This window comes from Oncorhynchus keta, chromosome 13, assembly GCF_023373465.1.
Source record: "Oncorhynchus keta strain PuntledgeMale-10-30-2019 chromosome 13, Oket_V2, whole genome shotgun sequence".
In the NCBI taxonomy this organism is placed as follows: Eukaryota; Metazoa; Chordata; class Actinopteri; order Salmoniformes; family Salmonidae; genus Oncorhynchus; species Oncorhynchus keta.
In genome coordinates, this window is record NC_068433.1 from 38,122,163 (window position 1) to 38,148,693 (window position 26,531).

The window sequence follows — 26,531 nt, forward strand, 5'->3', positions numbered from 1 at the left end:
AACCCATTGGTTCTACTTTTAACAATTAAAGAAGCCTTTTTATTTAACTCCATTGTTATTTAACTCCATTGTTATTTAACTCCATTGTTTTCCAAAAGTTGCTGAATATCCTCTGTACCTCAGTCTGCTCCTCTATTCATGCACCTTGGTTGGAAAGGTAGGTAGCGGCAGTGATCCCTTCCGTTTATGGGTGTTTTTGTGCGATAACGCTCTAGCAAACCCCTGGTGTCCGACAACAGAGTTGCGGGCCATTTTCCCCTCAGACTGCCTCTGCCTTTATGGTTTAAGAAGAGTCACATTTCCTTATGTCAGGTCATCATAGCATGGCCAGAGATTAAAACATCCAACTGTGATTTTTATCACTCTTGGCGCTCTGCCTTGGCTTTCAGGCATGCTGTGGGGACGATTGCTAGTGTGGTCAGTGGCTGGCTGTGGATCAGATCTACATAGATTGTTTCCATACATGGTGGCTGGTCACTAAGTATGGCTCATTGGTCCACTTTCTTTTTTGTACCTTTATTTAACTAGGCAGTTAGTTAAGAACGCATTCTTATTTTCAATGACGGCCTAGGAACAGTGTTCCTAGGCCATTCCTAGGCCCTGTTTAGGGGCAGAACAACAGATTTGCAACTTGTCAGCTCGGGGGTTTGAACTTGCAACCTTCCGGCTACTAGTCCAACGCTCTAACCACTAGGCTACCCTGCCGCCCCACGTCTCAGCTCTCCATCTCTGGGTGTACGTGTTCCTCTAGCTGGGTGAGAGCTGCGTCCGCCAGCCACAGCAAAGACGGCTCATTAAGCTCAGGGCTCAGGCCTTTACGCTTGAGGTGAAATTGCATGATTGCGTTTTTCTCTCCCCCTTGTGGATAACACGATAAGCCTCTCTGGCAACATATGTCTTGCGGACAAGGATCATTTCACGTGTAATGATCATTTCCTGTGGGTGTAATACGGGCAGTGTCTTCGGTGGCTTTTGTTGACATGAGGGGATCGACCAACATTCCGTATCGCTCTCAGTGACATGGAAAAATAGATCGTATCTATGTCATTTCAAATAATTTAATTCTGATTGTGACGAGTGTTCTCAGTTTCTTACATAGGGGAAATACGGCATTCATATTATGTGGAACATGTTTTATTACTATTCGATCAACGACAAAGAGAATTGTTTACATTTGTCACATTCACCTCAGTTAATTCACAGCACTTTTGTAAGCACTTGATCAAAATAGGTCAAAGTATAACTTTACGAATGATATCATCTTAAATAGTTCTTTCCACAATGTTGGCCCTGATGTCTGTAATCACTTCTTGTGGCGTAAATGTTCATGATATTATCTACAGGCAACGTCCGTGATCCACAAGATAGAATATGTCATGTTTGTTGTATAATGTAAGTTTCTCTTGAGTCACACTACGTCCCTTAAGTCTCCCACGTCCTCAGGATAAAAGGAGACAAAGTATATTATAAAGAAAATACCATGAAATTTCACAGAAAACCTGCACATTATTAAATTAAAACAGAGAACCATTAACATTTAATTCTGAGAGAAATCAAAACTCACATATCAAATAGTTACATGTTCTTAAATGTGCACATTGTTCACATATTTTATGCCTTTGGGCTATGATATTAACAGTATTCACCATCTTCTTTATCCAAGCAATATTTTACAGGACGAAAAACCGTCACACAGTATCAACTTCAATGTAGAAACATCAGATACTGTGAGCCACTGTCTTTCAGTTCACAATATGTCAACTAAGGCATCAGTCGAATTCTGTCAGGTTGTCCTCTGTATGGTTCATCCATTTTGACAACCTCACCTTCTGCCAGCACTTAGATCCAGGAAAACCCCTTTGGGTAAGAAAGTCACTCTCACATCCATCAACCGAGGAGTTTTGTGAAAGATAATTTAATTCAGGTCTCATGGCCGAGTGCAACATTCTAGAATTCAGGTCTCTGATTGAACCTTAAAGAAAGTTGTTCTTCTATCTCAATGAATAGTTTGTCAAAGAGGTTGCAGAACTCAGGCCTCATGCTCGACAGCAGAAAAGTTTGTGAAAGACATTTCGGAACTCTGCGTTGAAGGCAGTGTAGATGATGGGGTTGACAGCACTGTTGACGTAGCCCAGCCACGTTACCACGGAGATCAGAGTAGGGCTGATTTTGCAGGACACGCACAGCACGTTGGTCACATGTACCACAAAGAAAGGTGTCCAACAGGCTAGGAACACACCTGGTATAGGTGAGAGGAGGGGAGGAGTAGAAGAAGAGGGAGGATGGGTGGTGAGGAGGAAAAGGGGGAGGAAGAGGGGAAAGGTGACGCAGTCAGTCTTTTCAATAAATTAATGCATGGCAAGGGATACATAACTACAGTATATTACTGTCAAGACGTTGGCCTGGGGGAAGGTTTATGACAGTCATAAATACCTCTTCCCCCCTTTTTCCTCTCTACCCTACTGATGTTACATTTGCAAACACCTTGGTTAACATAGAGATTCTGGGAACATCAGAAGGTGGGCGGAAATGAACTATATTCTGGTAATCCGACCAATTGAACATATGCGGTGGTACTTAATGAATATGATGTCAGTTCGGTTGTCATCTGAGACATTCTCATCAATGACAAGATGGCATACAGTGGAAAGTCTACACATCAGAGTTATCGGATTCACATAAAAAAAATATTTTATAGAATAGCATGTCGTATCACTTAATCCGGCATAGCCAAAGACACGACAATTACTATAAATTGAGATGGTAAACATCAATGTGATATGACATTGAGGAAAAGATGTTTATGACAGAATCTGCATATAGAGTTACTGGTTTTGTATAATTTGAGTATATTGGTATAATGTGAGATGGTAAATATCATGTGGTGTCCCATTGAGAAAAAGCTGTCTTTGACAGGCAGACTGTAGCTCACTGCATATAGAGTTACTGGTTTTGTGCTATCTGATATGTGGGTGTGTAGACTAAATGCATGTGGCACGAAAAAGTGTTTGCATAGATCATGTGAACCATGGTAGAAGATGGCAATCGAGTGGCTGTTTCCTCCTCTAACTTGTACTCCAGGCTGCATTACCTTGCAGACACTTATACCATGTGTTAACTCTATATTTGGTCGCTAACTAATTAGCTGGCAACACTTTAACACCTTTCCAGCAAATGTGCCATGATAACGTTGTCACACTGAGTAAAGTTAGTCAGCGCCGCCTGTACACCTGGCCTGCGCCAGTTTCGGCGTGAACGACTCTCTCAGAATAGACCTGCATAGATGTACGTAGACAATGGGGGTGCGTATGTCATGTTTTCCTTCCGTTCATTCAGCACGCGCCAACACTCACACCTGTGCACACACGCACACATATGGTATGATATAGCTTAGATCCACAGCACAGACTGCGGACTCTACTTCTCTCTGCTTGGTCCGTTCAGACACAGCGGGAGTTGGTTTGTCAGTGGATGTGGTCCTGCATTAGTAAGCAAACAGGCCCAGCATTGTGGGAAGAGACTATGCTGTGGAGGGTGCCATTATTCATTCCTCTATTTTTCACAACAGCACGAGCATAACGCTCAACACATCCTGCTAAATCTGTGGAGCATCAACACCGTCTAACACCACCATCTCCCCTCGTTGCATTTGAACAGTCTTGTGTTTTCAAACGCTGAATACATAGCAAAGGAGTGTGAGCCTTTTTCTCACATAATCAAAATGTTAGCCCCTTCTCAGCATGCAGCCTCTTTCAAGCATTCAGGGTTTGTTATATTGATGCCATCCCCTGTGGTCTCAGATTGCAAAAATCTGATCCTTGTTTTGTGTTGCTGTAAAGCTATGTTATTATGTAACGCTGAACAAAAACCATTGCTTTCAAACATCCTCTTCTTGACCCTTGTCTGGCAGTATTTACTCTTCTCTCTGCCTTTAGTTGGAGTGGACACTGCCCGGAGGTGGCGACAGTTAAGTCGTAGTGTTCCTCATTTCTGCATCTCGACGTCGTAAAACCTCGGTGTGGCGCTTTCACCTGTTACCACTGCAGGTGTTGTCCACTCTTTTAGGCAATCAAGCTTGGTGAGCACTGTTTCTCCTGGCAGTAGCAACTGTCGTGGTCTAGCCCCGTTGACGTTGGTTGTCGTAGAAGGCTCGTTTCCTCTTTTCTGCTGTATCCTGATGTGTTTTTTTGTTGTTGTTGGGCCACTTAGGTTGCAGGTTTCTCTCCAAGGTTGGGAGCGTCGTTTAGATTCTTCTACCCATGAGGAACTCTGCTGGGCTCATTCCCCGTTGTTGTGCATGGGGTTGACTTGTAGCACACTAGAGCAATCAGCTGGTCTTTCTGCTTCAGAATCCTCTTTGCGGTCTGCACTGCCCCTTCTGTGTGACCGTTACCCGGAGGGTTGTGAGCGCTGGACGTAATGTGCTTAACGTCAAGCTGCTTTGCCATTTCTTGGAACTGGGAAATAGAGAATTTGGGGCCCATTTTCACTAACGACCTCATCTGCAATCCCATACCTTGCAAAGGTTCCTTTCAGCTTAAGGGCAACCTGTGTGCTTGTGGTTGTAGGCATGTGTAGTATTTCTATGAATCTTAAGTAGTAGTCAGATATAATCAGATCGTTTTGTTTGTTATGCACGCATAGATCCAGATCAATTCTTCTCCATGGCCTGCCAGGGAGCGGTGTTGAGATTAGTGGCTCCTTTTGCTGGGCCAAGACTGACATGACCTTTTTCTTCTCTGAGATCCCCAGCCACAATACCGAGGCATTGGCCCTCTCTCTGCATTTAGTCTGACCTTGATGTCCATCGTGTATTCTATCAAGAATGTCCGCCCTCTGTGTCTGTGGTACTAGTATGCGGTTCCCCCTTGTGACCATACCATTGTACTCTGAATGTTCACTTTTCACCGTAAAGGCACGTTATCCAAGTCTTTGCTGTTCATTAGTGGGACCAAGGGCCTGTGGTCTGTCACCTAAGAATGCGACGCGAGGCGACCGTCTCTGTCAGCGCCATCTCTGATTATCTGGTTTCTGCCTCCATGAGCCACAAGGAGCAGTACACCATAGGCTTCCATTCCTCACCATGGAGCTGTAGTAGTACACCATAGGCTTCCATTCCTCACCATGGAGCTGTAGTAGTACACCATAGGCTTCCATTCCTCACCATGGAGCTGTAGTAGTACACCATAGGCTTCCATTCCTCACCATGGAGCTGTAGTAGTACACCATAGGCTTCCATTCCTCACCGTGGAGCTGTAGTAGTACACCACAGGTTTCCATTCCTCAACATGTAGCTGTAGCAGTACACCACAGGCTTCCATTCCTCACCATGGAGCTGTAGTAGTACACCACAGGCTTCCATTCCTCACAGTGGAGCTGTAGTAGTACACCACAGGCTTCCATTCCTCACCGTGGAGCTGTAGCAGTACACCACAGGCTTCCATTCCTCACCATGGAGCTGTAGTAGTACACCACAGGCTTCCATTCCTCACCGTGGAGCTGTAGTAGTACACCATAGGCTTCCATTCCTCACCGTGGAGCTGTAGTAGTATACCACAGGCTTCCATTCCTCACCGTGGAGCTGTAGCAGTACACCACAGGCTTCCATTCCTCACCGTGGAGCTGTAGTAGTACACCACAGGCTTCCATTCCTCACCGTGGAGCTGTAGTAGTATACCACAGGCTTTCATTCCTCACCGTGGAGCTGTAGCAGTACACCACAGGCTTCCATTCCTCACCGTGGAGCTGTAGTAGTACACCACAGGCTTCCATTCCTCACCGTGGAGCTGTAGTAGTACACCACAGGCTTCCATTCCTCACAGTGGAGCTGTAGTAGTACACCACAGGCTTCCATTCCTCACAGTGGAGCTGTAGTAGTACACCACAGGCTTCCATTCCTCACCATGGAGCTGTAGCAGTATACCACAGGCTTCCATTCCTCACAGTGGAGCTGTAGTAGTACACCACAGGTTTCCATTCCTCACCATAGAGCTGTAGTAGTACACCACAGGCTTCCATTCCTCACAGTGGAGCTGTAGTAGTACACCACAGGCTTCCATTCCTCACAGTGGAGCTGTAGTAGTACACCACAGGCTTCCATTCCTCACAGGGGAGCTGTAGTAGTACACCACAGGCTTCCATTCCTCACCATGGAGCTGTAGCAGTACACCACAGGCTTCCATTCCTCACCATAGAGCTGTAGTAGTACACCACAGGCTTCCATTCCTCACAGTGGAGCTGTAGTAGTACACCACAGGTTTCCATTCCTCACCATAGAGCTGTAGTAGTACACCACAGGTTTCCATTCCTCACCATAGAGTTGTAGTAGTACACTGTCAAGCCCAAAGCTGCTTGCGTCTGCTGAGACTGCAATGGCTCTGTTGCTGTCATAGAACGTCAGGACTGGGGAAGTCTTCAGAAGTTCTTTGAGGCACTGGGACACTGCCTGGTGTGCGTGATCCCATGTCCATGCCGTCTTTGACCTCAGGAGCTCATGCAGTGGTTGACCCACTGTGGACAGGTTGGGGATATACTACCCTAGGTATTTATCCATCCCAATAACTCTATTCAGCTCCTGCAATTTCCCTGGTGGGGAAAAGCTGCCAGATGGCCCCCACTTTCTCTGAATCAGGCCTGATTGGATCAATGAGGTGTCCCAGGAAACGTCGCTGTGTTTGACTGAGGGCACACTTTAATTTGTTCAACTTTAGTCTGGTTGACTCATTCTCTTTTTAGTCACTCGTCGTGCTCCTCCATGGTATTTGCATATACCAAAATGTCATCCATAAAAACGGTGACTCCCTCAAGGCCTTGCAATGTCTACATCATTTTTGGGGGGAAGATTTCTGGAGGGCTCGAGATCCCAAATAGCAAACGGTGGAAACAGTACCTGCCAAAAGGTGTAATAAAGGTTGCCAACTTTCTGCTGTCACAGCGTAGGGGTATTTGCCAAAACCCACTTGCTGCATCCCTTTGTTGAGAATACTTTGGCTCTGCTCAGCTTTGCGAGCATCTCATCCGAGGTGCGTAGGATAAACCGTTCTTTTCACTATCTTTTCAACGCTTCGTTATTCTTTTTCAAACCCACACATGTTCACACTTTTCCATTTTCCATCAGGACAGGCACCATGGGTGCACACCAATCTGTTGGCTGCGTCACCTTCTCCATGATGTCATTTTACTCCATCCTGCACAGCTCCTCTTTCACCTTCTGCGTAAGTGGTATTGGGATGCTGCGCGCTCTGCGTTCTCTTTCAGTTGTATTTTGTGTGACACATTTTTTCTCAAAGTCCTGTTTTCTGACCACTTGTTGCATGTCCACTTGAAAGCTCGTTGATAAAAACAGGCATGTTCGTGAACAGCATTCCGTTTGGGAAAACAGTATTCGTTATATTTCCTCACGACAATATCAAAGTCTGCTTCCTCGTCCTCTGATGCAAAGGTGAACGATTTGAAAATGTTCTCTGCCCATGGCATGAGGGAACTGACCTGCACATCACCATCTTCCTGATCCAACTTGGTCACGGTTCTGAATCTCATAAAAAGTTGTTTCCAATCCATCCATTCCATCAGAGGAGGACCCTTCTAGGTAAGTTGTTTTAATGCCCATCCATTCCATCAGAGGAGGACCTTTCTAGGTAAGTTGTTTTAATGCCCATCCATTCCATCAGAGGAGGACCTTTCTAGGTAAGTTGTTTTAATGCCCATCCATTCCATCAGAGGAGGACCTTTCTAGGTAAGTTGTTTTAATGCCCATCCATTCCATCAGAGGAGGACCTTTCTAGGTAAGTTGTTTTAATGCCCATCCATTCCATCAGAGGAGGACCCTTCTAGGTAAGTTGTTTTAATGCCCATCCATTCCATCAGAGGAGGACCTTTCTAGGTAAGTTGTTTTAATGCCCATCCATTCCATCAGAGGAGGACCCTTCTAGGTAAGTTGTTTTAATGCCCATCCATTCCATCAGAGGAGGACCTTTCTAGGTAAGTTGTTTTAATGCCCATCCATTCCATCAGAGGAGGACCTTTCTAGGTAAGTTGTTTTAATGCCCATCCATTCCATCAGAGGAGGACCCTTCTAGGTAAGTTGTTTTAATGCCCATCCATTCCATCAGAGGAGGACCTTTCTAGGTAAGTTGTTTTAATGCCCATCCATTCCATCAGAGGAGGACCCTTCTAGGTAAGTTGTTTTAATGCCCATCCATTCTATCAGAGGAGGACCTTTCTAGGTAAGTTGTTTTAATGCCCGTCTCACGCTCTGCCTTACGTACTGCTTTATGACATCCCATAACGCTGTTGTGTAGACTATGACATCATCTACACACAATACCCTATAATGACAAAGTGAGAACAAGTTTTTAGACATTTTAGCAAATTTATTGAAAATTAAATACGGAAAAGTTCTGTGTATATATTATGAAACCATTTTGTGACGTTTTTTTGTTCGTTTTGGACTTTGGTAAGTTTTTTATTTTATTGTTCGGCACACAGCATTTTTTCTTGAGGCCAGCCGATAAAGTCTCTGTTGTCTTAGTTTCGTGCACTTTTTAAAATTGAGAGATACTGCACCAAACATCTTAATCAGATGTAAAATTGCACGACTAAGATCTCTTCGGCAAAAACTTCTAAATAAATGACAGATTTCTTGACTTATATAGAATTTTGAAAAGCATTATTCCCCTTTGACATTATGGGGTATTGTGTGTAGGCCAGTGACCAAAAACCCAAATTTAACAATTTTAAATTCAGGCTGTAACACAATAAACTGTGGAAAAGGTCAATGGGTGTGAACACTTTCTGAAGGCACTGTATTTGCTCTGAATTAAGATTAAACGATGCCTGCAGAAATAATGGGGTGTCGTGTATGACATGGTTCTTTTGTTTATTGAACTACAGTAAGTGAATTGATTTACACCCGGTAACAGAATTGCGGTAACGGAATTTCGTCATAGGTCCCCGATTTGTACTAAAATAGATGCATAATTCTGGATATGAATGTCATTCTCTTTATGGTGATGTTTCCTAAATAGGTACACAAAAGTATAAATATGAAATATCCTCCTTTCATTATTTGGGTGTTATTCTACACACTGGCTATTATTTGAATGACCTCTGCCCCCAAACAAGACCAAATTTGGTTGGTCCGAACCGGACCAAATCTAAACCAATCACAGACGTCTATGTTTCACTAGTTTGGACATCAGCACAGTAGAGCTCAGTGAACACAATAGAGTACAGAACAGTAGAGTTTAGTACTGTAGAGTTCAGTACAGAACAGTAGAGTACAGTAGTGTAAAGTATAGTTCAGTAGAGTATGGTAAAGTACAGTAGAGTTCAGTACAGTACAATACATTACATTATAGTGTACTAAATTCTAGTGTGCTCTACTGTGTACTGAACTACACTCTACTTTTCTTTACTGTACTGTGCTGTACTGTACCATACTGTGCGGTCCAAACTACTATGTGACTACTATGATTTCCCATTGTAGCCAACTCAATTGCAGAAATTCCTGACAGATTTTTCGGAATTTTCCGTTACCGATTTGGTACTCATAGCTTTCATTTTACACCCAATTTGACATTCTCCTATGAACTTCACATGTTGGTGCTCATGGCTCCTTTTACATGGAAATGACCCCATTCATCTTAAGATAGATATGTGAGACAACCACATATCACAGTCGTAGTACGTACATTTTCCCACGATACAGAATTGATCAGCAAAGTCACTGCTAGCTGGAAAATACTATTTCTTTTTTTATGGGGGGGGAGGGGAATAAGACAGATATCTTATATTAAGATACTCATTGAAGAGGTAGATTTTCAGGTGTTTTCAGAAGATGGGCAGGGACTCTTCAGTCCTAGCTTCAGGGCAAAGCTCATTCCACCATTGAGGTGGCAGGACAGAGAAGAGGTTTGACTGGGTTGAGCTGGAATGGACAAGATACCAAAGGTGGCAGAATTGAGTGCTCGGGTTGGGATGTAGGGTTTGAGCATAGCCTGAGTGTAGGGAGGGGAAGTTCCCCTTGCTGCTCCGTAGACAAGCACCATGGTCTTGTAGTGGATGCAAGTGGAGTGTGCGGAGGACTGGGTGACATGGGAGAATTTCGGAAGGTTGAACACCAAGCGAGCTGCGGCGTTCCAGATATGTTGCAGGGGTTTGATGACACAAGCGGGGAGCTCTGCCAACAGCGAGTTGCATTAGTCCAGACGGGAGGTGACAAGTACCTGGATTAGGACCTGCACTGCTTCCTGTGTGAGGTAGGGTCATACTCTACAGATGTTAAAGGGCAGGAACCTGGAGGAGCGAGTCACTGCTTTGATATTTACAGAGGAAGACATGGTGTTGTCCAGGGTCACGCCAAGGTTCTTTGCACTCTGGGAGGGGTTCACTGTGAAGTTGTCAACTGTGACGGAGAGGTCTTGGAGTGGGCAGGCCTTCCCCGGGAGCAAGAGTAGTTCCGTCTTGTCGGAGTTGAGCTTGAGGTGGTGGGCCGATATCCAAGCTGAGATATCTGCCAGGCACACAGAGATGCGTGTCACCACCTATTTGTCAGAAGGAGGGAAGGAGAAAAGTAGTTGAGTGTCATCTGCATAGCAATGATAGGAGAAACCATGTGAGGATATGATGGAGCTGAGTGACTTGGTATATAGAGAGAAGAGGATTGGGCCTAGAACCGAGCTCTGGGGGACACCAGTAGTGAGAGCATGTGGTGCAGACACAGATCCTCTCCAAGTCACCTGGTAGGAGCGGCCTGCCAGGTAGAATGCAATCCAAAAGTGTGCAGAGCCTGAGACGCCCAGCACTGAGAGGGTGGAAAGGAGGATCTGATGGTTCACTGTGTCCAAGGCATCGGATAGATCTAGGAGGATGAGGACAGAGGAGAGAGTCAACTTTGCCAGTGCGGAGAGCCTTCGTGACACAGAGGAGAGCGGTCTCTGTTGAGTGACCCGCCTTGAAGCCAGACTGGTTAGGGTCAAGAAGATTTTTCTGAAAGAGATAACGAGAGTGATGGTCAGACTGCACGCTCAAGTGCTTTGGAAAGACAAGAAAGAAGGGATACCGGTCTGTCATTTTTTATGTCAGAGGGGTTGAGTGTTGGTTTCTTGAGGAGGGGAGTGACTCTCAACATTTTGGAGTCAGAGGGGATGCAGCCAGTGGTCAGGGAAGAATTGATGAGGGAAGTTAGGAATGAGATGGTCTGGAGAAGGGAGGAGGAGTTGGGGTCAGGTGGGCAGGTTATCGAGCGGCCAGACAGCACTAGAATTTCATCTGTAGAGAGAGGGAGAAAGGGGTCAAGGTGTAGGGTAGTTCTGTGTGAGTCATACCAGTGGACTCAATAGCCTGACTGAGTGGATATTGTCTACCTTCTTTTCATAGGGGTTGACAATGTCTTCCGCAGAGAGGGGGGAGGGGGGGGATTAAGGAGGGAGGAGAAGGTGGCAAAGAGTTTCCTAAGGTTAAATGCAGGAACCTGAAATCTGGGGTGATAGGAAGTGGTGTTAGCAGTGGCTACATAGGAAGGGAAGGTAGAGAGGAGGGAGTGAAATGATGATGGAAGTTTAATTTTAGTTTAGTTTAACTTTCCTCCATTTTTGCTCACCTGACATACTCAGCCACCAAGCAGAAGGATAGGGCAAGCCAGCCGGGAGGAAAGGGGACAGTGAGTGTCATACGATACAGAAAGGGAGGATAGTACGTAAAGTAGATGGCCCTAGCTAGCAAAAGACAATACTAGACAACAACAAATTAAGACAACAATGATTCCTCTCTCTCCTGGAGAGAGTAGGAGTCGTCTTGCTCTAGATTGAAACACACTGAACTGTAGCTTGAGAAGCTGGATATACTGTATACTCAGAGAAGAGGTGAAACCACTCACCCTCCAGGCACTGATTACCAAAACAGCAACAATCACAAACTGCCCTGCACTTTAATCATAGTTGATGTGTCAACAGTCAGCTGCAGGTTATGTATTCTGAGTGGGAAACCCCTAATTTACATACCCCTCCATGCTTATGTAATTAATACTTTTTAAGCTCACCGCAACACACTGTTTCCTTACCCCAACGATGCTAAATGTCCTTAGTTGACATGATTTGTGTAAATATTAGACCTTGGAAGACACATGCATGCACGCACGCACATACATACACACACACACACACACACACACACACACACACACACACACACACACACACACACACACACACACACACACACACACACACACACACACACACACACACACACACACACACACACACACACACACGTACACATACCTACCAACTACAACAGGAAGGACCTTCATGGCTTTTCGCTCCCTCCCACTCACTCTGCTACTCTTGCTGTTGCGGCGCCCCCTCTTGGTGGCCTTAGCGTGGGCCAGCCCATTCTCCTTCCGGCTCCTCCCCTGCCTAGGCAGCTTCTCCGTGGGGTCCGCGTCCGAAACGCTTTCTATCTGGGTAGTCATGGGGTCGCTCTCCGCCATGCCAGCCCCCACACCATCCTGCTGCTTGTCCTCCACCCCCGGGGTCGCTGTGGGCGACGCCGTTGATACGGACGACGGTGACATTGGGCTGAGCCCTGAGGGCATGAGGTACACCACCTTCTCCTTGGCCCCCGCCCTAACCCCTGCGTTCTCCCTCTGCAGGGCGGAGCTGAGGCGCAGGGACAGACCCCGTTTTCCTCCCCTCGTCAGCTGGGAGCGCCTCCTGCCTGAGCTCCAGCGTCTCAACCCCCGGAACATCCAGTAGTACAGGAAGAGCATGACTGGGCAAGGCACAAAGAAGGAGCACACTGAGGAGTAGACCACGAAGCTGTCATTCTCCAGCTTGCACACGGTGGGGTCGCGGCCCGGCACCTGGTTGAGGCCGAAGATGACAGGACTGGCGACGCCCAGGGAGAGAACCCAGGTGGCCGTAATGAGGACCAGCTGCCGCAAGCTGAACTGGTTCCTGTTGTACTTCAGGGGCACCACCACCGCTATGTACCTGCAGGGACACACAAATCACAGGGGATAAAATACATTTAAAATACATGGAGCACACCTGTTGTACTTCAGGGGCAATGCTGCCACCATGGCTATGTACAGTTAAAGTTAGAAGTTTACATACACTTAGGTTGGAGTCATTAAAACTCAATTTTCAAATATTCTTGTTGACAAACTATAGTTTTGGCAAGTCGGTTAGGACATCTCCTTTGTGCATGACGCAAGTAATTTTTCCAACAATTGTTTACAGACAGATTATTTCAGTTATTATTCACTGCATCACAATTCCAGTGGGCCAGAAGTGTACATAGACTAAGTTGACTGTGCCTTTAAACAGCTTGAAAAATTCCAGAAAATTATTTCATGGCTTTAGAAGCTTCTGATAAGGCCAATTGAGATCATTTGAGTCAATTGGAGGTGTACCTGTGGATGTATTTCAAGGCCTACCTTCAAAATCAGTGCCTCTTTGCTTGACATCATGGGGAAATCAAAAGAAATCAGCCAAGACCTTAGAATTGTTTTGTAGACTTCCACAAGTCTGGGTCATCCTTGGGAGCGATTTCACCGTAAAACGAGTCCTATATGGACATAACCTGAAATGCCGCTCAGCAAGGAAGAAGCCACGGCTCCAAAACCGCCATTAAAAAAAGCCAGACTACGGTTTGCAACTGCACATGTGGACAAAGATTGTACTTTTTGGAGAAATGTCCTCTGGTCTGATGAAACATAAATAGAATTGTTTGGCCATAATGACCATCATTATGTGTGGAGGAAAAAGGGGGAGGCTTGCAAGCCGAAGAACACCATCCCAACCGTGAAGCACGGGGGTGGCAGCATCATGTTGTGGGGGTGCTTTGCTGCAGGAGGGACTGGTGCACTTCACAAAATAGATGGCATCAAGAGGATGGAAAATTATGTGGATATATTGAAGCAACATCTCAATACATCAGTCAGGAAGCTAAAGCTTGGTCGCAAATGGATCTTCCAAATGGACAATGACCCCAAGCATACTTCCAAAGTTGTGGCAAAATGGCTTAAGTCAAGGTATTGGAGTGGCCATCACACAGCCCTGACCTCAATCCCATAGAACATTTGTGGACAGAACTGAAAGAGCGTGTGCGAGCAAGGAGGCCTACAAACCTGACTCAGTTACACCAGCTCTGTCTGGAGGAATGGGCCAAAATTCACCCAATTTATTGTTGGAAGCTTGTGGAAGGCTACCTGAAACGTTTGACCCAAGTTAAACAATTTAAAGGCAATGCTACCAAATACTAATTGAGTGTATGTAAACTTCTGACCCACTGGGAATGTGATGAAAGAAATAAAAGCTGGAATAAATAATTCTCTCTACTATTATTTTTACATTTCACATTCTTAAAATAAAGTGGTGATCCTAGCTGACCTAAAACAGGGAATTTTTACTTGGATTAAATGTCAGAATTGTGAAAAACTTAGTTTAAATGTATTTGGCTAAGGTTTATGTAAACATCTGACTTCAAATGTACCTGCTGAGACACGGATCAAAGCGAATGACATAGTCTAAATTTAAAATACATCAATACATACATTTAACATGGAGGGGCTTCAAACAGGCCAACACAGCAGGGGACATGGCGGCTGTTCTGGAAACATTTGAAAAACCTCAAAGTTGTTCAAAGCTGTTCTGTGGTCCTACAGGTTCAAAGTGAACTTAGATATGGAGACACTGGAAGGCCACAGATGAAATTACAATAATATTCACCTTCATTTGTAACTCCACTCTATTCCAACCCCCACAACCTGGCTCTACCCTGCTTCTCCTGTCTTATAAATCCAATGAATCTCAATTTATTGATTAGATACCATGTCGTATTATTACATTGTGAAATGTAATAACACCACAATGCTATAGAACCTGTCAGACTCATGAGCCGCAAAACACTAGGGATACAACATTTAACTAGCAAGAAGTGTGTGCTGTGTGGAACCTATTAAATGCTTATCTTCTATTTTACAGTCGGTTTGTTTTTGCTTTGCCTTAGAAGCTCTCGGTCACACTTAGCCCTTAGATGTTGTTTTGGGGTAGAGTCCCCTGGGTGGTTTGCGTGAGTTTGCTTCTCTCTGTTTTGAGTAATTAGCGGGCCTTGATGAGTGGGTCGATGAGGGGGTTCCAGAGTTACGGTTCCATTAGCCTCCTATAGACCACAGCCATCAGTTAGCATTCACTGTGTGATGTCTGCTAATGGTCTCGCTACGCTCTTCTCACAGTCTGGCAGAATGCTTTGGGGGATTACTATGAGTGACAGGGCTCGCTACAGAGCTCGCTACAGAGCTCGCTACAGATATTAGAAGGACATATTGAACTTGCAAGTTGAAGATATTGTTTTTTGGTGTTTTTCAATGGCTCTCTTTGTTACTTTGAAAAGTGGGAGTAAAGGGTACACCCAGGGTATTTCTTGAAGAAACGTTTTGAAGAAGAACTTGCGTTATCAATCTTTTCCTAATAATTCAGAGATATTGCGGTAGTTCTTTGCAATTCTTTGTGAACTCAAATCATACTGGAGACTGCCCAATGGGCACAGCATGTAATTTCAACATGAATAATTGGGTCATAATTGGTTGACACGTCGATCAAAGATATTACAACCTATGTTCACCCACTCAAAAAGACAGCCAAAAGCTAGTTGAATATCCATTGGGTCATCACTACGCTTTCAACCATCTAAAGGCACAAACAAATTCCAATGCCAAACAATGTCTGATTTGTGGTTTATTTATAGAAAAGATTATTGTGTTATCACTGTGCATCATAACCAAATGAGCTGGATTGCAGTTGAGATTGCATTAAAAGTACACGGTGCAAGTGACCAATGCCGTTCGAGATTCTGCACAGATTATTACAGAAATTGTGATCATCTCCACAGACCTGTGACGACCTATCCATGCTATTTTGAATATGCACACTTTATTTTTATTTTTTTACATAAGAACACATTCATAGTTACTGTAACCTCAATGTGGCCATGGATGTGTTACTCATTTTAAAGTTTCATTCGTTTCTACGATAGCCTTAACTTTAGGCTATTTACTGTATTACAAATGTAATATTGAATTGTGTTTGGTTGCCAACGCAATCAAATATCAACATTATCTTCTGCTTGGATAGTTCCATTTGTGCCACTAACTTAATCTGGCTAAATAAATCAAATCAAACTTTTAAAACACTTTCAATAATGTTATCTTATTCTTTACATTTTGATTGAGATGAAGACGTGAATCCAACATATCAATTATTCATTTGTAGACAAACTGGAATTAAAAGGCAGACTAAGGCAGATGCTCAAATGGAACTAGCCAAGCAGAAGACACATCTCCTTCAAGTGTTGATATTTGGTTGCGTTGATAATCAAGCACACAATTAAATACCACTAAATATCATTCAATTACAAATCAACCAGAGCTTGAAACCCTAGGTCTATTGCATTGTCTATTTTGTTGTTGAATTCTGGGTTGAAATCAAGAGATAGCTTTGGATGTCTTTGCAAATCCTATAGCTTGTAGGCCTTAATAGCATGATTTATGGTATATGAGGGATGGTCACATTTAATTATGGTCACATTTAATTTGCTCTGCTAAACCTACCCTTTTGTCATGACTTCGATAGCGACAGTGAATCTATTTCGCTTTTTTTAAAGTGGACATCTCTAAGGAATCATTCTCACGATAGCACATAGGTAATAGTCAGTGACAAATATCATAGCGTAGCTGTAGATAGATCAATTCTCTAGTAGGAGCCAGGAGGTGCTGCCCAGCCTATAGTTGTTTTCTTCTTCTGATAGTGTGTGTAACGTTGAAGATCTGACATTGTTTTAAAGGTACAAATTCAAGGTTTATATACAAGGTTTCCATATGTTGAAATGTGGTTACCATGAGGACATGATCCTGTTGTAGAAATGTCTCCCTCAAAACAACAGTTAATGACTTTTTTTCAAATCCAATGTATTTTCCACGTATATTCCACGTCACAATATGTTGACAAATTACATTGAAACAACGTTGATTCAACCAGTTTGTGCCCTGTGGATGGACATGTGCTGTTGCTATGTTTCAGAGTCCAGTGTACCGTAACTCGACAGGTTAGAGAGGGCAGGTGTGGTATTGAAAACTAGTGTGACCTGACAGCCATGTGTTAAAATAGTGTCCAGGCGAAGTTGAGACAGAAGGACTCACCTGTCCACACTGATGGCACATAGGTTGAGGATGGAGGCAGTGCACAACATGACGTCCATGGTCATCAGAGCATCACAGATGTGTGTGCTCAGGGTCCAGATACCACCCAGGAACTGGGACACACAGCAGCAGCAACAACAACAACAACACATGGTTAACAAGTTGTCAGTCCTGTCAGCGGTGGACTTTAAACTACGAAGAGACAGACAGGGCAGGTAATTGAACAAAACAACATGTATTTGGGTATGTGTACGTGTTTCTTCAATTTAAGAGGTCATGGAGGGAAGGTCGACTTACACACACGCACACAGATACACACATAAATACACACACACATACATACACACACACTCTCCGCTCCTCCCTCACCTCAGAGTAGACGTAGAGGGGCAGCACCAGTACAGCCAGCAGTAGGTCGGCCACAGACAGGCTGATGATGAAGTAGTTGGTGGCAGTCTTGAGGGAGCGCTCAGTGAGCACGCTCAGACACACAAGTACGTTGCCCAGGATGATGATCAGGATGAGGGGCACGCCCAGCACCAGGGCAAAGTAGTTGTAATCATACTCTTCCCTCTGGCCCAGGACCACCATCCCCCCCTCAGTCAGACCCTCTGGGGTGGCATTGCTGCTCGTCACGTTGACCATGTCGATTATGGAGGCCCCGGGCTGCACTGTCGCTCTGAAGTTAACATCTAGGGAGGAGGCGAGAGGAGAGTGTTTACTGTGGTGTGTGTGTGTGCCTTCAGTAAGTATTCATACCCCTTGAATTTTTCACATTTTGTTGTGTTACAAAGTGGGATTAATTAAAAAAAAAAAAAAAAAATGTAAATCATCAATCTATGCAAAATACTCTGTAATGTCAAAGTAGAAAGTAAAATGTGAACATTTATTAAACATTTAGGAAAAATAAAACACAAATATATCTCAATAAAATAAGTATTCAACACCCTGAGTCAACACTGTACATGTTAGAAACACATTTGGCAGTGATTACAGTTGTGAATCTTTGGGTCTCATCAAGTCTCTAAGAGCTTTTCACACCTGAATTGTACAATATTTGCCCATTATATATATATATATATATATTTATTCTTCAAGCTCTGTCAAGTTAGTTGTTGATCATCATATGGGGTGGCATGTAACCTAGTGGTTAGTATATTGGGCCAGCAACTGAAATGTTCCTGTATCTAATCCCCGAGCTGACAAGGTAAAAATCTGTTGTTCTGCCCCCGAACAAGGCAGTTAACCCACTGTTCCCCAGGAGGCTGTCATTGTAAAATAAGAATTTGTTCTTAACTGACTTGCCTAGTTAAATAAATAAAATAAAATTGCTAGACAGCAAGTCTTGCTATAGATTTTCAAGTTGATTTAAGTCAAAACTGTAACTAAGCCACTCAGGAACATTCAATGCCATCTTGGTTAGCAAACTCCATTGTAGATTTGGCCTTATTATCTTGCTGAAAGCTGATTCCTCTTCCAGTGTCTGTTGGAAAGCAGACTGAGCCAGGTTTTCCTCTAGAATTTTGGCTGTTCCTTGCTGTGTTACATTTATTTTAATCCCAAAAAACATCTATAGTCCTTGCCAATAACAAGCATACCCAAAACAAGGTGCAGCCACCACCATGGGTGGCGCCAGCTGTGCCACCAGAGACCCTGGGTTCGTGCCCAGGCTCTGTCGTAACCGGCCGCGACCGGGAGGTCCGTGGTGCGACGCACAATTGGCCTAGCGCAGTGTGCGCAGTGTGTGCTAACCAAGGTTGCCAGGTGCACATTGTTTCCTCCGACACATTGGTGCGGCTGGCTTCCGGGTTGGATGCGCGCTTGGTTGGGTTGTGTATCGGAGGACGCATGACTTTCAACCTCCGTCTCTCCCGAGCCCGTACGGGAGTTGTAGCGATGAGACAAGATAGTAGCTACTAAAAAATGTAAAAAATTGGATACCACGAAATTGGGGAGAAAAAAGTAAATTTCTTTGCCATATTTCTTTGCAGTATTACTAAAGTGCCTTTTTCCACATGTTAATATTTTAGAATATTTGTTATTCTGTACAGCCTTCTTTTCACTCTGCCATTTAGGTTAGTGTTGTGAAGTAACTACATTGTTGTCATATCACAACCATTAAACTCTGAAACTGTTTTAAAATCACCATTGGCCTCATGGTGAAATCCCAGAGCGGTTTCCTTCCTCTCCAGCAACTGAGTTAGGAAGGACGCTTGTATCTTTGTAGTGACAGAGTATATTGATACACCATCTAAAGCGTAATTAATTACTTCACCATGCTCAAATGTATATTCAATGTCTGTTTATTTTTTATTTGATTTTTTACCATCAACCAATAGGTGCCCTTCTTTGCGAGGCATTGGAAAACCTCCCTGGTCTTTGTGGTTGAATATGTGTTTGAAATTCACTGCTCGACTGAGGGACATTACAGATAATTGTATGTGTGGGGTACAGAGATGAGGTAGTCATTCAAAATCACGTGAAACACTATTATTGCACACAGTGTGTCCATGCAACTTATCACGTGACTTGTTTAGCACATATGTATTCCTGAACTTATTTAGGCTTGCCATAGCAAATGGGTTAAATACTTATTGACTCAATGCATTTCAGCTTTCGGCTTTTCGTTTTTGTGTAAGCATGTGTGAATGTGTGGGTAGAGTCTAGTGTGGGTGCGTAGAGTCAGTGCAAGAGAATTAGTGCAAAAAAGGGTCTTTGCAGCTAGTCCGGGTAGCGATTTGATTAGCAATTTAGCAGTCTTGTTTAGTAGTCTTGTGGGTAGAAGCTGTTCATGGTCCTGTTGGTTCCAGACTTGCTGCACTGGTACTGCTTGCCGTGAGGTAGCAGAGAGAACAGTCTATGGCTTGGGTGGCTGGAGTCTTTGACAATAATTTGGGCCTTCCTCTCACACCCCCTGGTATAGAAGCCCTGGATGGCAGAGAGCTCGGCCCCAGTAATGTACTGGGCAGCTTGTGCTTGGGTGCCTTGCAGTTGCCGTACCAAGCGGTGATGCAGCCAGTCTAGATGCTCTCAATGGTGCAGCTGTGGAGCTTTTGAGGATCTGAGGGTCTATGCCAAATCTGTTCGGCCTACTGAGGGGGAAGAGGTCCTGTTATGCCCTCTTCACAACTGTGTGGGTGTGTGTGTCCATGTTCATTCTTTAGCGCTCGCCCCTTTATTTCCTGTACTCCACAATCAGCTCCTGTGTCTTGCTGACGTTAAGGGTGAGGTTGTTGTCCTGGCACCACACTGCCAGGTCTCTGACCACCTCTTTATAGGCTGCCTCATTGTCATCAGTCCTTCCACAATTGTGTCAACAGCAAACTTGATGATGAGGTGGGAGTCATGCACGGCCAAGCAGTCGTGGGTGAACAGGGACTACAGGAGGGGACTAAGCACACACCCCTGAGGTGCCCTCGTGTTGATGGTCAGAGTGGCGGATGTGTTGTTACCTACCCTCACCACCTGGAGGTGGCCAATCAGAAAGTCCAGGATCCAGATGCAGAGGCAGGTATTCAGTCCCAGGGTCCTGAACTTGGTGGTGAGCTTGGAGGGGACTACGGTGTTCAATGCTGTGCTGTAGTCAATGAACATCATTCTTACATCGGTATTCCTATTGTTCAGGTGGGTGAGGGCAGTGTGGAGTGCAATAGAGATGGCTTCATCTGTGGATCTGTTAGGGCGGTATGCGAATTGGAGCGTGTCTGGGATGATGGTGTTGATATGAGCCATGACCAGCCTTTCAAAGTGTTTCATGGCTATAGGTGTGAGTGCTACGGGGCAATAGTCATTTAAGCGCGGGGACTATGTTGGTCTGCTTGAAACAAGTTGGTATTACAGACTGGGTCAGGGATAGGTTGAACATTTCAATGAAGACACTTGCCAGCTGATCAGTGCATGCTCTTGAGTACCCATCCGGGTATTCCATCTGGCCCTGTGGCCTTGCTAATGTTAACCTGTTTAATAGTCTTACCCACATGTAATCTGTGATAGTGTGCAAGTCCTGCCATATCTGTCGAGCATCAGAGCTGCCGTAGTAGGATTCGATCTTAGTCCTGTATTGATGCTTTGCCTGTTTGATGGCTCGTGAGAGAGAGAGCGTGCAAGTGTGTGTGTGCATGCAAATCATGTCCATCAATACAGAGGGAAGTGTGTAATCACATCACTCCCTCACAACCCTGACAGATGTTCCTACCTTCATGAAGTGAGGCCCGGGAGATGCGCAGAGCGTGATGTGTGTCCTGACCACTGGTTCTAGACGCAGTGTGTTTAGCGTGTGTGTGTCAGCCAACTGCTTCCCCTCGCTGAGACCCGTGACAGCCATGATTCATAGAGATGACTCTTCAGTCATGCTCATCTCCCTGAGTGACATCACAGATCACACCTGCCAGGGAAGAGGAAGAGGTGGGATGTAAAAAAAAAACATTTTCTTTAACTTCTGCTGCAACTCAGTAGCCCAAAGTGACCTCTGCTATTTTTCATCCAAAGTGATGGTACAGTAGGCATCTGTGTTTTTACATCAGTGGGGATTAAAGGAAAACTCCACCCGAAAACGTTTGATATTTGTTTCATTAGTCTATTGTTGATGTATTCCCAAACTGTTTTGCATGTCAGCAATGAAGTTTTCAAGATATGTAGCTTTCAAAATACAGAAATCAGGCCCGTATGATGCATTTTGCTCTCGTCAGCCAGTTTTAGGAAAGCTTTCTAAGGAAAGCGTATTACTATTCCCTCTTTCGTGTCATATTTTTAACTCTAGCTACAATTCAGATTTCATGATATGCAGCCTCCCTCCCTGTCGTGTTGTTGTTTTTGTCTGTTGTTTTGCATGTTGTTCTGAAACACACATCTTGTTTTCTCACAGTCTCCCCACTGAGCGTGCTCCAGATCAGAGCAGTTTTTCCTGTGATATGGAACTGTCTTTTTCTCCGCGGCAACAGGTGAGGGTTGCCATGACACCCATGAGAGCTCGCACAAGCTACAAAAAGACCCACTCGAACTGTTCATCCAGCTCATTTCACTTGTATAGATGAGATATGAAAGTTGTGTTTTTTGTTTATCCATTTTTGGAGTGGTTTGGTCTAGTTTTGATTTACCTTTGTTTGTTGAGTTGTCAACTAATGTGACTTCAACGTGAAATCAACAAACAATGTCCCATGTCATTAGATTTAGGTGAGAAGATGGGTGAAAAAAAGCATGAAATTCCTGTACGTTAATTTCTTTTTGCAAATCCAATCAGTTTTCCACGTTGATTCAACGTCATCACGTTTTTTTTAACGATGTGGATAAAAACATTGATTCAAACAGTTTTTGCCCAATAGGTTGACACATTATGTACAAACAGAGTTTGTCATATTCTGTGTGCCTATGGCTCTGGTCCAAAAATTATTTTCTTCTCACATCTGGGCAGTCCGGATGCATTCATTGGTAATTATATTGATGATGTTCCTTTCTCAGCGATCTCTTCCTGATAATAGCCACAGATTGCCAAATAGAAGCGTTTGTCCCAAGCAGAGACGGATTGCTCTTTTGAATTTGATCTATGGTGGAAATTTGAATTGTCATCTGGAAGGGTGTTCAAGCTCACTGCTGTGTTTAATATCTCGGTTTAAATTCTACAGAGCAACCCGGACAAAAGCAACCGAACACACGTGCACACGCATGCACACAAGCACATCGCATAGGCCTGCTGTGTAGCAAGGTAATTCGTCTGCGTGGTCGGCGGACTCGGCGTTCCGCCGTAAATGTCAAACCAAGCGGGAGCTTGCAGGATAACAAGAGTGGCTGAAAGGGAAAAAAAACAAGACAGCGAAATAAAGTGGGAGTTATTGAGGTTTATCAGATCAGATGGAATGGACTGAAAAAGCAGAGCAAGGACGTAGAAAGTCATCACCACTCTTAGAACAACCCCACATCCCCCTGGGCAAAACCACTCTGCAGTGCACAAACAACCCACTGGGCAAAAATGTGTTGAATCAATGTTGTTTCCACGTCATTTCAACCCCCAAAAAAAAAATATATGTGATGATGTTGAATCAATGTGGAAAACGGATTGGATTTGGAAAAAGTCATCAACATAAGGGCATTTCTTATTTTTTTTTACCCAACATTTAACCTAAATCCAATGACATTGTGACATTTTTTTTTATTGATTTCACATTGAATTCATGTTAGATTGACAGCTCAACCAAATGTAAATAAAAACTAGACATTGAACTGTGCCCAGACATTGAACTGTACCCAGACATTGAACTGTGCCCAGACATTGAACTGTGCCCAGACATCATTAGTCAAAGCAACTTTCCTCCCTCTCGCTCTGTCTGTCATCTGTCTGTCAGGCTGTCAGAGTTGGGCATTGTTCGGCTCCAATTCCTGTTTAATTGGCCTTGGGATTTCTCTGGAAGTGCCACTACAGCCCAACTGTGATTAATTACCTACCAAAATCCCACTATCAAGGTGAATAGCCTCAGGTGAGTATTGTCGGGAGAGCTAGACTTTACATGAAAACGCATTACAGTAGCGGCTACTGAGGAACCTATTGGTGCATTTTCACTTCTGCTGCCCTCGTTTAAACAGCAAATAATTTAGGTAACCATAAAACTGCTTGTTGTGTTACTGTCATTTTGTTAAGATGAATCTCTGCATTCATACCCTGTCAAATAAAGTTGCACATCATTTTTTTTTTCAAATGTAGGCTAAAAGTATTGTTTTGTGGCAAGTTTCAAGTATTTCCTTACAGATACTGTGATTGTGGCAGGAAAGGGTCAACTACAGTACCAATGGTACATACTGTAGGAGGTGTGAATGTCTTTCCACTGGCATTGTGTGTATCTCTATTACTGTACGTGTGAACTTTTAGAGAGAGGTCAAACAATAGGTCATACCTATTCTATTCTCTCTCCCAGCTATTGTTCAGAGATGCTGTTCGGTGGTGATGATTTGCTTTCTCCCTCTCTGTAAGAAAATACATTACGCAACCACAGTTACTCCCCCCACACCTCTAGACATGCCAACATGAGCACCTACACACCTCAACATGGCCCCTGAACACGAGACCATTGCAGTCGTTTTAGTCAACGGGTCTAATCCATGGTGGATATTCTTCTTAAGAAGGAACAATGGAATGCTGTAATTATATACCTCCACTTTGCACCTTTACATTACATGACAGCCACTGATAAGTGGCGCTCATAGGGCTTAGGTTGATGTACTGATGCTGTTTGGGGTTTGTTATCAATAATGGATGCTGGTGCTTTTCTGCCCAAGCCAGCTCTTTATTCTGCTAGTTGCCAATTATGATGTTAGAGGTGGCAAGTGCACAGACAAACTGTCACACTGAGCGGGTCAGCGAAACATCCCGTGGGTTGGAGAGTGGAAGGGAATTGAATGTGGGAGTTGGCGGGTGTGTGTGTATCTGTGTGTGTGTGTGTGTGGGGGGGGGGCAAACATTCAGCAGAGCACCATTAAATCACCCGCCAGCTTTGCCTATAGCACAGAGAGAGAGAGAGTGAGAGGGGGCAGAGAAAGGAAGAGAGGGCAAGAGAGAAACTGAGACAGAAAGAGGGAGGCAATAGGGCCGGGAGAGAAGGAAAAGAGAGTGAAAGCGATGAAGAGAGATATAAGCGAGAAATCATGCAGCCTAGACAGCAGAACATAGATATATGCCTTATGATGCTGAATGTCAATTTGTTTTCCTAACGAAGCCTAGCCTGAAACTTTTTCTGGCTGCCAAATTTTGACAGCAGACACGGCTTAATAAGAAGGTGTTTTTAGCTGTGTCTGAGATATACTTGAACAGGAGACAGGAGCCTGTGACATTATCTTTTCTGTTGCTTAAATGCCTTTACAAAGATTTTTTTACAGCATTTCTGTTCACAGGAGCCATCAGTGCTGGGCCAAAGAGCATGCCGGGACACAATAGAGACAACAATAGCAGATGGGGCAAGGAGCTGTCGGAATTAGAAAACAGAGACAGACATGCTGGGGTCAGATGTGCGTGCATGAGTAGTCGATGTGTGTGTTTGCTTGTCTGAGTGTGTGTGTGTGTGTGTGTGTGTGTGTGTGTGTGTGTGTGTGTGTGTGTGTGTGTGTGTGTGTGTGTGTGTGTGTGTGTGTGTGTGTGTGTGTGTGTGTGTGTGTGTGTGTGTGTGTGTGTGTGTGTGTGTGCGTGTGCGTGTGCGTGTGTGCGTACGTCCGTGTGGGGGTTAACAGTATGTGCAGAAAGATAACAACTGCAAGCCAAGATAACTACCCTTCTCCCGGTTTTCACCGTTCCCGCCAGTCAGTCAAAATAATGGTTATCCTCTGTTTGCATGCTCCTGTACGGTGTGTTGAACTGTCAATTAGCCAGGCGGGACCACAGGCGACAGCTAACATGGAGACTACATAATGAGTATTGGGAGAGGAGGATAGTGTGATTGTCAGCTTGGGTGTTTGCATTGACTCCTGGGACGAGATGTTGTTCCACACGCTAAGTTTAGTCTCGCACAAAGAAGAAGAAGAATGCAACACCATACTTAAAGCATCTTTCTGTGGGATAATCGTTTTAAGTTGCAGATGTGTGTACGCGTAATGTGTACGCGTAATGTGTTAGCTGCCTGTCAACACTAATTAGCTCAAATGCGGTTGGAATGGACTTGGAATGGAGTGTGCATGATGTGCGTTTTCCTATGTGTGTGCGCATCTCCATACCAGTACCATACCCCCAGGAGCATTGACCTGTATTTGCCCTCTATCCCTCTCTCTCTCTCGCCCTCCCCCGACCCTTTCCCTCCAATATCAATATTTTCCTTTCCTTTCATCGATCCTATCGCTCTTTTTTCTCACCCCCCCCTCTCTCTGTGGTCTCTCTCGTATTCCTTTTGTCTTTCTCTCTCTTCCCTTTTCTCTTCTCTCCCGCTCTCTCTGTGGTCTCTCTCGTATTCCTGTCTTTCTCTCTCTTCCCCTTTCTCTTCTCTCCCGCTCTCTCTGTGGTCTCTCTCGTATTCCTTTTGTCTTTCTCTCTCTCCCCCTCTCTCTTCTCTCCCGCTCTCTCTGTGGTCTCTCTCGTATTCCTTTTGTCATTCTCTCTCTTCCCCTCTCTCTTCTCTCCCGCTCTCTCTTCCCCTCTCTCTTCTCTCCCGCTCTCTCTCTGCTCCACGAGGGATTTATCTGCTTTCATCCTGAGCTGCTGTCGTCCATGGCTGACTGAGTGGCCATTGTCCAGCACCACTCGTCACAGTCCACACCACCACTAGTGCCATTTATCCAACACAACACCCTTCCCAAACAACCCGGCTAAAATCAAAACATTTACATCATCAGCCTACTGTGGTGTGATGTCTGCCGG

General features: G+C 44.5%; 1 protein-coding gene across 3 annotated transcripts in view; it reads right to left on the bottom strand.

Annotated features, from left to right (window-relative positions):
* Positions 1-1,129: 1,129 nt before the first annotated feature.
* The window catches only part of LOC118392286 (D(4) dopamine receptor-like), a 28,836-nt gene continuing 3,434 nt past the window's right edge, over positions 1,130-26,531 (bottom strand). The window contains exons 1-6 of one of the 3 annotated variants that reach the window (XM_052460094.1): positions 24,088-24,136; positions 21,399-21,587; positions 17,573-17,895; positions 17,204-17,316; positions 12,285-12,995; positions 1,130-2,239 (exon numbers count right to left, since the gene is read on the bottom strand). In XM_052460094.1, coding sequence (XP_052316054.1) covers positions 1,948-2,239; positions 12,285-12,995; positions 17,204-17,316; positions 17,573-17,848 — 1,392 coding nt within the window. In that variant the 5' untranslated portion in view covers positions 17,849-17,895; positions 21,399-21,587; positions 24,088-24,136 and the 3' untranslated portion in view covers positions 1,130-1,947. Of the gene's footprint in view, positions 2,240-12,284; positions 12,996-17,203; positions 17,317-17,572; positions 17,896-21,398; positions 21,588-24,087; positions 24,137-26,531 lie in introns of those variants that run through there. The other 2 variants (XM_035784106.2, XM_035784104.2) reach the window with 2 other exon arrangements.